The 13,539-nt window shown below is 41.9% G+C and overlaps 1 protein-coding gene across 1 annotated transcript; it reads right to left on the bottom strand.

Annotated features, from left to right (window-relative positions):
- Positions 1 to 1,264: 1,264 nt before the first annotated feature.
- Positions 1,265 to 11,876, bottom strand: radx (RPA1 related single stranded DNA binding protein). Its single transcript, XM_066660053.1, has 16 exons — positions 11,571 to 11,876; positions 10,232 to 10,662; positions 9,901 to 10,043; positions 8,896 to 9,088; positions 8,447 to 8,555; positions 8,265 to 8,365; positions 8,045 to 8,164; positions 7,595 to 7,687; positions 7,309 to 7,485; positions 6,869 to 7,041; positions 6,575 to 6,717; positions 4,908 to 4,955; positions 4,289 to 4,383; positions 3,880 to 4,167; positions 2,979 to 3,140; positions 1,265 to 2,620 (listed from the first exon to the last, which is right to left on the bottom strand). Exons 1-16 carry the CDS (start codon positions 11,684 to 11,686, stop codon positions 2,484 to 2,486), a joined length of 2,529 nt encoding a protein of 842 aa, XP_066516150.1. The 5' UTR covers positions 11,687 to 11,876; the 3' UTR covers positions 1,265 to 2,483.
- Between the last annotated feature and the right edge of the window lie 1,663 nt (positions 11,877 to 13,539).

The raw sequence follows: 13,539 nt of genomic DNA, 5'->3' as shown, positions 1-13,539 counted from the left end.
CCATACCGGTCTCAAGCCTTTAACCCTGGGCTTAAGATATCTGTCTAACTCACCTCCAGCTCAAGGGAATGGCCTCAGTTTCAGTAATATTTCACTGTGTTTTAAAAAATCCTTTCTTTTAAGGAACCAAAAATGGTTGCATACTTGTTCTAGACTGGAGCCCTGATTTTCTGAATGAGCATTAATCTGGAGACATTCCACCATAAGTGAATAATAAGCTTTGTACACACATTAGACTGGTTTCCAGCAAAACCAACTACAGAGCAGCAAATGATAAGGAACAATCCTCAGAAATGTATAAAAAGTAATTATATTATTATTTATACGTTAACATATTTGTACGAACTGGAGAGCCTTGTGATTGGTCAGGTAATAGTGACCTGGAGTAATTACCCACTTTTTTGACTGCCCATTCTTCATCAAGATGAGAGCAGTACTGGTGATTTTTATTTATGTTTTGTGTTTTTTATTTAAACTTTGCTGAAGGTTTCACATAACACCCAAGTTTAGAATTATATCAAAAAAACACAAAGCTCCTTTGAACCCATTTTGAAATTTTAACAGCTGAAACAATGAGCACTCTTTCTTCTTGACAAGTGAGAAGGAGCAGGAATCTGATAGTGGCGGTCTGCTGAAGAAATGAAAATCCACTCTCAAACAATACATTACTCTCATTCAAACAATACATAATTCTAATGTCCATTTTTAATTTCTCGTCCTGTGAGTCCTCTCAGGAACCAGAACAGACTCATTCACCTGTTTGATAACTGCAGTGTTGGCTACACATCTCTCTGTGCAACGATGACCATGGATGACCATGCAACTACCTACCCGGTGGACCCCTGAACCTGGTCACAACTTTTTACCATCTAATAAATTCACATCTGATCATTAACAAGGCTTCAGTCTTTTTTTTCCCCCTCTAGCATCCCTGGTATTATTACATCGAGATATGTATTCTTATCACTCATTTATTTAAGAAGGGCTTATTTAGAATCAAGCCAGGAACACACTGGACAGGGCTCCAGTCCATCAGGGCTTCACACATACACCCACCTGTGGACAATTCACTCCTACCTGCTGAGCTTCACATACATGTACACTCATATTTTCACACACACACTCACAGACCTGTAGACAATTTCACACATTCATCCAGTCACTCACACCCCTCAAACCTCTGGCCCTACAATGTCCCTGGCAAGATTGAAATGCTTCCAGAAAACAAAACATATTTTAATAAATTCAGTAAGATCTTTATAAATTACATTAAAATGCAGCATCACAACTCTACATCAAACCAAACATTTTTGTAAATAACTGAATAAAGAGTGGGCAGCACATTGGTCAGCAGGTGTTGTGGGTTCCAGGTGACTGTCTGTGAGGAGATTGGTGTTCTCCGTGTCCTCGTGGGTGCTCCGGTTTCCTCTCACAGTCCAAAAACACGTTGGTCGGTGAATTAGTGACAAGAAAGTGTCTGGAGGTGTGAGTGTGTGTCGCCCTGTGAAGGACTGGTGCCTCCTCCAGAATGTATTCCCATCTTGCCCCCAGCGGTTCCAGGTAGGCTCCGGACCCACCGCAACCATGAACTGGATAAGCGTTTACAGACAATGAATGAAGGAATGAGTAAAGAGTGACACTATTGAAGAGAATGACTTAAGGTCTGTTGTTTTTAATCAACTGCCATTATTAAGATATAAACAGTGTAATAACATTATGAGAAAGAAAGAGTTGCTCATGATCAGGCATGATTTTAGAAAGATAACACAGCTTATCGGAGCAGAGCCGCCACAGGAAACCCTTCAGCAACACTCCTAATTACTGAGCATTTCACACAGTAACGCTTCTGTAACAGACACTGGCCCAGATACTGTCTGTGTAGTAAAAGATCACTAAACACAGACGAGATATTCATGACTAAAATACAGTTAATTTACAGCCCGGTCCACAAAAGCACTTAAGTTGTTGAAGTATCACCCGAAAATACTAAGGAAAGTACAAATCAAACTAAAAACTACTGTAGAAATGGAGGGCATCCCTCATATATATTAATATTTATTTAAAAAATAATAAAAATAAAATACACATTGGGTTGGGTTAGAAAAGCAGGCCTGGGACCAGAGGGTCGCCAGGTAAAACCCCTGGACTCGGAGAGAGTGAAGGAACAGTGCTATCACCTCATAAGCAAGACATATGGATCCCAACTGCTCTCTGGGTGCTGGGATTACTGCCCGCCACTCTGTGTGTGTGTGTCTGTGTGTTCACTACCATAGGTGGATTAAACTCGGAAGCGCAATGAATTTTTTTTGTTGTACAATGGCAATAAAAGCACCATTACATTCATAGCTGGGCACAGCTTAAAGCAGGTCAAAAACACAACAACCAACATTTATTCCTCCATAATTACCAAAAACATAATTATTTTAGTAAACTTTGAGAATAGAGAAAATACTATTTAAAATATCCTTGTGTGTGATGAAGTGCTACACATGAGTGATGTCTGCTGTCCTATAGATTTTGGAACAGAGGATTTCAACCTTATTCTGACCGAGCAGACACACGTCCAACAAGCAGACCAGCTTCTCCTTCTCTAAAGCTGGGGCTGAGCTCAGTAAGGCCTCTGGGGGGGGAGAGGGCGAGAGACAGAGAGAGAGACTCAGTAGCTGTATTTACATAGATTGTATATTATTTACACTGTTAATATTTTTTTTTAACTATTTTTCTCCTTCATCCTTCAGTGCATTTACTTTGCCTCCCTCTGTACTATGAGCCTGAAGGCGTTTCCCTTGAGAAACCTTAGGCTCCACTGGAGTTTCGCACACTTGGAGAACATCTAGTCTAATGAAACAAATTTTTTAAACCAGCTAACAGACACTGGGCTAAATTTTTTATTGCCTGCAATGATATTTAAAAAGAAAAAAAATTATGTCAATAAAGAGCTGCAGAATTTGCGAGAAAATGATCTCTCTCTCACACACCTGGAGAAAAGTGTGTACCGCTGTGTATCCAGATGCGACCTGTGGAAATGCAGGACATCAGTGTGTTGTCATGGAGAACAACAGGAGTTCCCACAGCTCGGGGGTCTTCAGCAGAAAACACAGGAATAAAGTGAATGTCTACTGCAGCCTGCTGATTCAAACCTGAGAGAGAGAGAGAGAGAGAGAGAGAGAGAGAGGCGTTGGCCCTTTCATCAGGAAGTCACTGGTTCGAACCCCGGTGATGCCCCCGCCCTCTGAGATGGGCGGGATAGTCAAATTCTCCCCTCATCCCAGAAACACACTACCAGCCAATGCAGGCGAGTGTTGATTGAGAGAGGAGCGATGGAAGACTGGCTGCTGGAGGCTAGTGCTCACTAGGGGTGGGCGATATGGCCCTAAAATAATATCACGAAATTTCAGGGCATTTTGGTGATGATAATATTCTTGATGATATGAAGAAAACACTGAAAAATACTTTTATTCATTTTCAGGACACACTATTGCAACAAAATAAATGTTATATTAATATGAATTATTTTTTATCGGTTGAAAACATTTTGCGGTATCATTGAGCACAATACTATACGGCACAGCCCTAAAGCTCACCCGCATTGTTACCAGTTATCTACCTCCATTCCCACCATCTGCTCCACTCCACATCTGTGTCCCCAGATGATTGATGGGACTGATTCAGCACAGACCCTTAGCAAACACCTCTATTACCAACACAGACTCCACGGCAGCTTGTAGGAGGGGGGAAATAGGTTTTGGATTTTCCCACTTCTCTCAGAGAAAGCACATGTTCCTCATCGTGGTCTTGATGTGGAGAGTACTAGACTTTCCCTGATTGATTTGTTATGATCAATTCTGATCAGACTTTTATAGGTTGCGTGTGTCTTACCCAGCAGTGTGAGTGTGAAGTACCCTCTACAGTCCACAGGAGTGTGTTTCTCCATGTGTATGTTCAATGGAGTATCCGGGCTCCATCTTGACGGGCTGAGGTTGATCCTATGAAGAAGGATGTCTCTGTCGTCAAAGCGGAACTTTTCCGGAATGCTCTCCGGATGCAGGGAGCCGTAGCTTAAATGATCTGTCACATTCTCTTTCAGTAACGGCCACACACTGCTCTCCCATGATGCACTGGGCGGAGGGATGGCAGGAATGCTCTCTGTCTCACTGGTGCCTGCCACTGAAAGCAAAAAGAAAATTGTGACGTGCTGCAACTGCACTTATCTTATATACATCACGCATCCAAAAGTTTGTAGACACCTCTTCCTTCGGTGTTTTTACTCTGGTGGTCATTTACCTACCGGCTGTTGGAGGTGACTGAGTCATGGGACTTTGGTTTGAATATCCTTCCTCACTCTCCTCTTCTTCAGACCAATTCTCATCCTGCAGCTGCTCCCTTATGAAGGAAACACACTTTCAAAACCTGGACGGGTAGCTAAATATGCACTATATTTAATGGAGCATTAGATATGTTTTTGGTTTTTTTGCTCCTAGGCTCCCCCTACAGTGTAATTCACTTTTACAGCAGTGTACTGAAATCAGGGGGGAGGGTAAAAGGAAGGTTTCCTACATTCCTCCAAATGTTATATAGTGGAGGCTCAGCACTGTTCTATTGTCTAGGCTCTATTCTCCCTGTTACAGCTCAGTAGAGCATCACAATGATTTTGAAGATGTAATTTTTAATTAAAAATACTACTTAGTGTTGATTTAAGGAAATCATCATTAAAATAAACAATGTTTAAGACTATAATTTTTCTACCTGTTAACTGACCAGTGTGGAGTGTTTAACTCATCTAGGGCATTACTTTAGATAAGTGCTCATATTCTTTATCTGAAGCACACGAAGGTGGTGCAAATATCCTTCTGGGAAATGCTGAGTCAGTCCAGGTCTGTGATATTAATGCTCACTGTGGAAATTACCTTTCTGAATGCACCTTCGCTCTGGTCCAGTACTGCTTCTGCACTGTGCTGAATAAAAACACAACACAAAAGACACTGTAAAGCTTTCTTATTCTGCTAATAGTCAACTGTCAACAGACAACATTTGTAAGGGAGTATGTCCCCCTAAAAAAAATTTCAATTTTTTTTAGTTTCATGACAAAACAAGCTGCTGCTACAAAACTGGAGGAAGGAAAAGGGCAGTGTTAGTATAATACATTCAGCTGGTTTTAATTCTGGAAGATGTTCAAACTAATAAAAACGGGTGTGGTTTAGATGTAAATAAGAATGGGCAGAGACATTGGGGGGGAGTAGTGGCACAAACAGTGGTTTATTTTATCAAAAATGGGCACAATATCCTTGTTTGTTGCTAAACTAACAAAAGACAAACAAGCTAAACTAACAGCTAAACAGAGAGACCAGGAGGGCTAACGCTAATTATATAGAGCAGGAAATTAACAGTTAAACCTAAACAGAGAAAGCAAAAGTTAAACCTAGACAGAGAGAGATAGGAATGTAAACTAAACAAAGACCTAGAAAGCTTGACCAAAACAGAAATACTTAGACAGACCTAAAAAGGTTAACTCCTAAACCTAACCTAAGACCTAAACAGAGAGACAATGTAAAATGGTAGACGCCAACTGAGACTCAGGACAGGTCTCAGCAGACACAATCCAATCTACATAAACTCTACTATTATATGTCTTTCCTAGCAATTTACTGGACACTTTAAATTGAACATGGATAAATATAGATCATTTTATTATGTAAATTCTAGGGCTGTCCTGAATACCATTTATTGGACTTCGATGCTTCGGCAGGGATATTCGGTGAATATTCGATTACTCGGAGAGTGGGATGGTGTATATTGTTGTCATTAACAAAATCAGCTTCCGCCCCTGCTTTAATATCCCTCTCTTCAGGCTGCGCCGTGGTTCAAAGCACGGCTTCGCTCGCAAACCTAACTAGCTCTATTGATAATCATGTTTATCCAAAAATATCAAAATCTCAAAATTAGAAACCGAATGCATACCCAATGAAAAATATCTGAATACCCGAATATTTGGGGCCAACCGTATTGTTCAGAAAATCAGCTCTCAGCACCCGCTGCAAAATTAAAGCTGCACTTTGGCTCCCTTCACTGAGTCACGCGCTAACTCGTGGGCTACAAGGGCACAGTGTACACAAATAAGCCAGAGCTGAGGTGTTCTAATTTGTGGTGTAAAGCTGACAAAATGAACTGTAGCTTTGCCATGCTTCGTTGTAAGTAGGTTGCTGTAGCGTTAGGCTGTGTTAGGCTTCGTACAAGACTTATGTTGACAAGGCTGAATACATGTGGAGTGGAGGGTTGCCTTTATCGTAACATGTATCCAAAAAAACAAATAACCGAATCTCAAAATTATAAACCATATACCTACCCAACGAATGAATATACGAATATATATCCGAAGATGACCTGGCCCACCAAATTAAATCACAAATGTGTTACTACCAGTAAGAATAATACTAACAATTATACACCACACAGTAGAACTCTTTTGTGTATTTATTAATAATAGTTCTGATAGAGTTAGTCAGTAAAGATTATTAATTTATTAATGTATAATTAACATGGATGTGTATCTGGGGTTTAATTCACTCAATCTCACTTTGCTCCTGGCTCCACTCTCCTGCGTTTGGAGTACGCTGTGCTGTCAGTAGGTGGGGCTACTGAGCTTCTCTCACTCTGCTCCACTACTCCCGGGTTAGATGCACCTGAGCTTCCTGACACTCCCTCTGAACCACTGTCCAACTGTTAAAATGAAACAAATTCCGATTTCATATCTATTACAAAAGCAGTACCACTGCCATTGAAGTTATTACTCAGAAAACACCTCCAGAACACCATTCTTCAGGATTCACTCAACAGAGAGGCTGAGCATAAAAAAAGCCCTGCTGCTCACCTGAGTTGTCTGTGCGGTGCATTGTGCAGACTTCAGTGCATGTGGCCAGTGGTGGTATTGCACTGCAGTGATGTGACCCTGGATGGCCACTCTCCTGCACTCTCGGTACTGAAAGCTGTCTATCTCCCTCCTTAGGTCAGCTACTGCTATTAGAGACAGTGATCCTGGGGAATCTACAGTACACACACACACAAAGTACAATGAATTTCATATCAATAAAACACAAGGATCATCAACAACACGTTACAGCAATTTACCCTAAACCTAGCCTCACCTGTCGATGCTCTGCACACACACTGATATCTATAGTGCATTACTGGGCTATAAGACTGAGATGCTTTAGGTAACCTCTTCCATTACTTATTAGCTTCATTATCCCCATAATAATAATAATTAATAATAAATGGCTAAATCTGCTGTTGATTTGTCAGCTGTCTTACTGGCTATGTTGTTTGCGGTGGTGGACTGTGGTGTGAAGGTTAGTGGGGGTGGTGGATAAGGGAAATGCCCCCCCATTGAAGTCTTCTTCAATACAACATTGTCCTTCAGGGTTTTAGTCCACTGGATGAAAGCTCTCACTTTAGGGTCAGAGACATATGGCTGCTTCTTGTGGCACCCTAAACACAGGTAGACACAGACATACACAAAACAAGAGAGTGTGTTCAGTCTAATTCCTGAAGATTTACAGTCCTGTGCGCTGGCTGTAAGATATAGAGATCACTCCACCTGTGATGAAGAGCTGTGTCTCAGCGCTGCTGGTCAGATACACAGAGCTGGCCTCTCGACAAGCTCGCATCTGAGTACATACCAGATATGTCACTGCAGAGAGAGAGAGAGAGAGAGAGAGATCAAACCTCAATGAACCTTAAATCAACCTTGTGTTCATTCATTCATTCATTCATTATCTGTAACCGTTTATCCAGTTCAGGGTCACGGTGGGTCCGGAGCCTACCCAGAATCACTGGGCACAAGGCAGGAACACACCCTGGAGGGGGCGCCAGTCCTTCACAGGGTAATCAACCTTGTTTTTACATCTTTAAGTCTAAAAGGTGGCAATTAAACTATCTTCTATTAAAATAATAATTATAAATGGTTTAAAACAGACTGGGTGTACATGCACTAAATAAGACATTGTTTTTATAATATGTCCCCTTTAACATAAGAATGGCGTCTTACTGGGACAGATGTTGTTGAAGATCTCTGGCTGGGAGGTGGTGAAGATCTCCAGAATGAAGGGCAAATCTGAGGTACCGTCCACAGCATGAACCCAGCGATGTGACCAATATTTCTCTGGGCCTGTTATGTTCACACACCCAAACACATCACCAAAATCTTAATAATCAGTTTTCATGACATCACTTGATGGTTTTAATGTACAATCCGAAAGAAGCCTTACTAGGCAGTCCCTTGTTTCTGATTCTTTCAACGCGACTGACATAGGTCACCAGGCCGATGACGTCACATGCCTGATTACTGCTGAGACTCTCGATTTCAGACCTGATGAGGAAAACATATGTACTGAAGCTCAGGTTTGTTTGCTTATTAAATATACAAGGATGTGTGTGTGTGTGTGTGTACCTGGTGCAGAAGTTATAGGTGACATCTGGTAGACTCCACTGTGGCAGGACACTTTTAGGAGGGATCACACAGACCACAGCTGTAGGATTCCTGGGGTTGAGGGTGATCTCTGTATCAACACAAACAACACACACATCTGATCAAATTGGCAGTGAGCTGGTTTGTGTGTGTGTGTATGCATGTATGTATTTGTTTGGATGCCTTTGTTGATGAAGCTGATGAGCAGTGGTCCAGATTTATTTATATATGATGTTATGGGCACCAAAATCTATTTAAATGCTCTCATAGTGGGGACTAGTCTTCTTTATGAGGGTAAAAAGCATGTCCCCATGATGTAAAGGTCTCCAAGAAATAAATGTCTTTTTATTGTCCCCTGAAACCATGAAGACAAGACTGAGTGTGATTGTTTGTTTGTGTGCGTGTGTGTGTGTGTGCGTGTGTGTGTGTACCGATGTTGATGAAGCTGATGAGGGACAGTGAGCTGATCTGAGGTCTGGAGCGGTTCTGGTAGCTCTTCTTCAGTGAAAAGTTCTGCAGGTATAGGACTGACCCCACAGTGAGTCTTTGGTACCACTCCAGACACAGATCATTCCACAGGACCATCGACATCACCCCACTCTGATCCACCACCTCAAAATAAGCCTGGGAGAAAACACTCTGCATTACTACTAATATTATATTTATTATTACTACATGCCCTGTGAAGGACTGGCGCCCCCTCCAGGGTGTATTCCCACCTTGCGCCCAATGATTCCAAGTAGGCTCTGGACCCACCGTGACTCTGAACTGGATAAGCACTTACAGATAATGAATGAATGAATTAATTAATTATTACTACAAAACACAACATTGTTGATGATCACGCTGTACTGAGAATATACTAATTAACACTTTCATGTTCAACCACTAAATGTAGTTTTATGAAAGAAAACACCACATATTTTCTGATTTGTCAAATGTGATGATCATTTGTTTATGTTAGTATCTGTGCTTCTGTGTATTACAAACACACATATTTGTCTATCACATGACTGGTGTAGCCTTGGGAGTAACATCACTGCCATTGTTTTTAGGGGCATAAAATGGTCTAAAAGTAAATGGGACTGAAAAGTTGTTGGTTTGAATTGGCTGCCCGCCGCTCTGTTCACTGCTCCTAATCACTGTGTGTGTTTTCAATGCGGTGGATGGGTTAAATTAAGAGTTGAAATTTATTTGTACTGCTATACAAGGATGACAAAGCATGTTTCAGTTTTCTACCCAGAAGACTAGGCTCAAGTCCCAGCTTTGGCAAGCACTCTATGCTACACCAGTAAGAGTCCTTCGGCCAAAATGTTTTACACTCCATTCATCTACCTCTGTAACATGACTCAATCATAAGTGGCTCTGGAGAAGAGCATCCTTCAAATGTTATACATGTTAATGGTACATCTCAGTCGTGTAGAGGTGTCCCTCACCTGGAAGGGGAAATCTATGCTTTGTCCAGGTTTTCCGTAATACCGTAGCCGAGATCTATGCAGAACTCTGACCAGCAGAGGGAGAGGACGTCTATTACCCCTAAAGAACGAGTCCAGATCACCCAGGAGACAGATTTTGGACACTGCAAAACAGAGTGAAATCACCAGACGGACATTAATAATCATGATAGAACATGATAATGAATAATTAAGTAAAACAGAGTTAATTGAGTGTCAAAACAATGAAAGTGACAGCTCTAAAAATGTAATAACATGCACCAAACATGGCACAGAACCTCTTAGAAAACCCATTCCTCCCTGTTTCTCTCACCATCGATCACTACGTCAGGAGGAGGAGTATTGGGAACCCACATTTCTCCCTGAGGATCTTCATTATTCCACAAAGCCAAATAATGTTTCCTCCCGCTGTGGAGAGGACCATCTATGCGCCACATCATCGAGCTTCCGACACCATCCCCACGCCACCATTGAAGAGTGTCCAGGCTTTTAATGGAGGAGAAGATACTGCCATCCTCAGCCTCACAGTCAAGCTCCTCCAAACACACATAGCTCTGTCCGAAACGTCGCTCATCATAAATGAAGGAGAAAAGTGATACTGAGACACAGGAGCCACAGCGGACGGCATTCGTCACCAACGCGTGATGGAGAACTGAGCTGAGGCGACACTTGAGTCTCCATTTCCCATCAGTCACGGTAACATCATAACTGTAGTTCTGTGACGCTCCCTCCTCAGCCAAATACCTGTACAAACAAACACAACATTACAGAGCTCCACTTGTATGGAAATGCAGTCCCTGATCCTGGGGTTAATAATATAAACATGTCACTGGTAATTTGCAAAAGTCAGAAACCACACTATTTATTAATGTTGAGCTCAAATCAGTCATTAAGCACAAGCTGATCATTTTCAGTGTCAGACAAACAAAAGACAAGAGTAACTGCAAAAGATAAACGTGAAAACAAATGCTTTTCGTGGTCTAGGTAATGTCACTCTTTAAAAGGCAACTGGGAAAGTCACCAGTTAGATTCCCTCAAATGGCAGGACACAAGGAAGCAGGAGGAGTGAAGGAATTCTTTTGTGTCCTTTCGTTTTCTTAGTGCAGGCTTCTTCTTTCAAGGTCCACATACTTTCAGACCCAGAGTTGAGTTCCTTCCTTCTATCAAAGCTGGATTTTCTACTCTCTCTCTCTCTCCAAGATGAAAACTGGAAGAGTGGTTTATCTGAATGGCACTATTTTTATGCTCTACTACAGAGTTAAGCCCAAAGTTGAGGACTTGTCCAATAGGATTCTCCCTCAGCTCTGTTCCTACAGGACAGGTTGGATTTTGGGCTTAAGTTATCCAGATATTTTTCTGTAAAACCCGTTTTCCAGTTCTTGTGCAGTTATTCTGAGTCTTGTTTGTTGTTTTTTTTTTTTTAAACTCATAATATGATTTACCTCTTATGACTTAGCTGATAAATTTTGTGTATTTGCCTTACGTGTCTAAAATGTATTTGTAGGCTTTTGGTTTCTGGGAAATAAATAAAAAATGCTGGTATCATATTCATGCCCTGCACTGCAGCTCATATAACTGAATACAGTTTTATCATCATCACTTACACTCATTCAGAATATCTATCTGAATTAAATTAAAAATATATACTGAACCTGTTAATCCCGATAACAGCCAAACACAACGGGGGTTCTGGTTTATAGCGGAGGGTCCTTGAGGAGCAGAGCTGCTCTAACACAGCCTTCAAACCAAACTCTTCAGCTTCTGCCATTCACACCATTTCTTCTGCAATAACCCCACAGTTAACACAGGACTAATCCCCAACAAACGTCTTCTGCCCGCCTCTGTAAACTTTGTCTGACTGAAGTTCAACGTATTAAAGTGTTACATTAGTATACTGGAGAAGAAGAACACAATGTAAACAAAGCTAAACAGAGCTCGGATGGCGGGTAAAGCTTGTTCTGTTCCTCGCCGGTAAAGCTCCATACCTGAACAACACCGCCCCCTACAGGCTCGGAGAAATATGGTGGAAATCTCACCATCCACCACTCGTGGGCGCTACAGACAACATCTTTATCTCTAACTTCTCAGACCCTATTTAGTTTGGGTCTGACACGTATTTTGGCAGAATTTTGTTATTATTAATTCATCTTTATAACCACTTCATCCAGAGTATAACCAGAATCACAGGGTTTAAGGCAGGAACACACCCTTGACAGGGCCAACAGTCAATCACGGGACAGTATACATAAACACATTCATGACTGAGGACAGTTTCATACACTCACCCAGTCTGACACACTCACACAGGCTTTATACAGTGACCCTATCACACACACTCATACTCAGGTCATCAGTCACACACTTATACTTGTGGACAATAGCACACTGTCAGTCACACCTGTGGATAATTGCATACACACACACACACACACACACACTTATTTACAATTTGACAAATTCACCCAATCATCACACATGTGGAAAGTTTCATACACTCACCCAGTCTCTCACAAACTCACTCTTGTAGTCAGTTTGGACAGGCACACACTCACACGTATGGAAAATCACACACATTCACATTGGTGGACAGTTTTACACACTCACTCAACTACTCATACCTGTGGACAATCACACACTCACCCAGTCACTCACACCTGTGGACATTTTTATATACTCACCCAGTGACCCAAAAACGCACACCCGTGGACAGTTTGAACAATCACACACTCACCCAGTCACTCACGCCTGTGGACAATCACACACTCACCCAGTCACTCACGCCTGTGGACAATCAAACACTCACCCAGTCACTCACACCTGTGGACAATCACACACTCACCCAGTCACTCACGCCTGTGGACAATCACACACTCACCCAGTCACTCACGCCTGTGGACAATCACACACTCACCCAGTCACTCACGCCTGTGGACAATCACACACTCACCCAGTCACTCACGCCTGTGGACAATCAAACACTCACCCAGTCACTCACGCCTGTGGACAATCACACACTCACCCAGTCACTCACGCCTGTGGACAATCACACACTCACCCAGTCACTCACGCCTGTGGACAATCACACACTCACCCAGTCACCCACGCCTGTGGACAATCACACACTCACCGAGTCACTCACGCCTGTGGACAATCACACACTCACCCAGTCACTCACACCTGTGGATAATTCAGTCCATCAGCCTAACATGGAATTTTGGTCTACACATTGCAGTGTAATGTTAATGTTTTAAGATCAGTATTGTAAATTAAGAATAGCACTCTCTGGACTTTTACATTTACATTTATGCATTTGGCAGACGCTTTTATCCAAAGCGACTTACAAAAGAGGATCTAACATTCAAACTACAGCACAATTTATACAAAATATCTTACATTAAGTGCAATATGCCAGGAAGTAATAAGTGCATTAAAGAAAGATTTTCAGTGCAAGAGATATTCTCGGAAGAGCTGGGTTTTCAATGATTTCTTGAATGTGGAGAGGGTTCCTGTTGCTCTGATAGTGCTTGGAAGCTTGTTCCACCAGCGTGGTACCAGAGATAAGAATAGCCTCAACTGACCTGTACGGGGGGTTGGTTGTGTTAGTTGGCGCTCCTTTGAGAA

The sequence above is a fragment of the Hoplias malabaricus genome, chromosome 2 (assembly GCF_029633855.1).
Source record: "Hoplias malabaricus isolate fHopMal1 chromosome 2, fHopMal1.hap1, whole genome shotgun sequence".
NCBI classification, from domain to species: domain Eukaryota; kingdom Metazoa; phylum Chordata; class Actinopteri; order Characiformes; family Erythrinidae; genus Hoplias; species Hoplias malabaricus.
The sequence above is the reverse complement of the archived record's forward strand: the minus strand, read 5'-3'. Positions and strand labels throughout refer to the sequence as shown.

Coding starts and splice junctions, on each gene's coding strand:
- radx (XM_066660053.1), bottom strand. CDS start 11,686: ATGGCAGAAGCTGAAGAGTTTGGTTTGAAGGCTGTGTTAGAGCAGCTC. Junction 8,556..8,895: donor CATCAGCTTCATCAACATCG/GTACACACACAC, acceptor GTGTTGATACAG/AGATCACCCTCAACCCCAGG. Junction 7,486..7,594: donor GACACAGCTCTTCATCACAG/GTGGAGTGATCT, acceptor ACCTGTGTTTAG/GGTGCCACAAGAAGCAGCCA.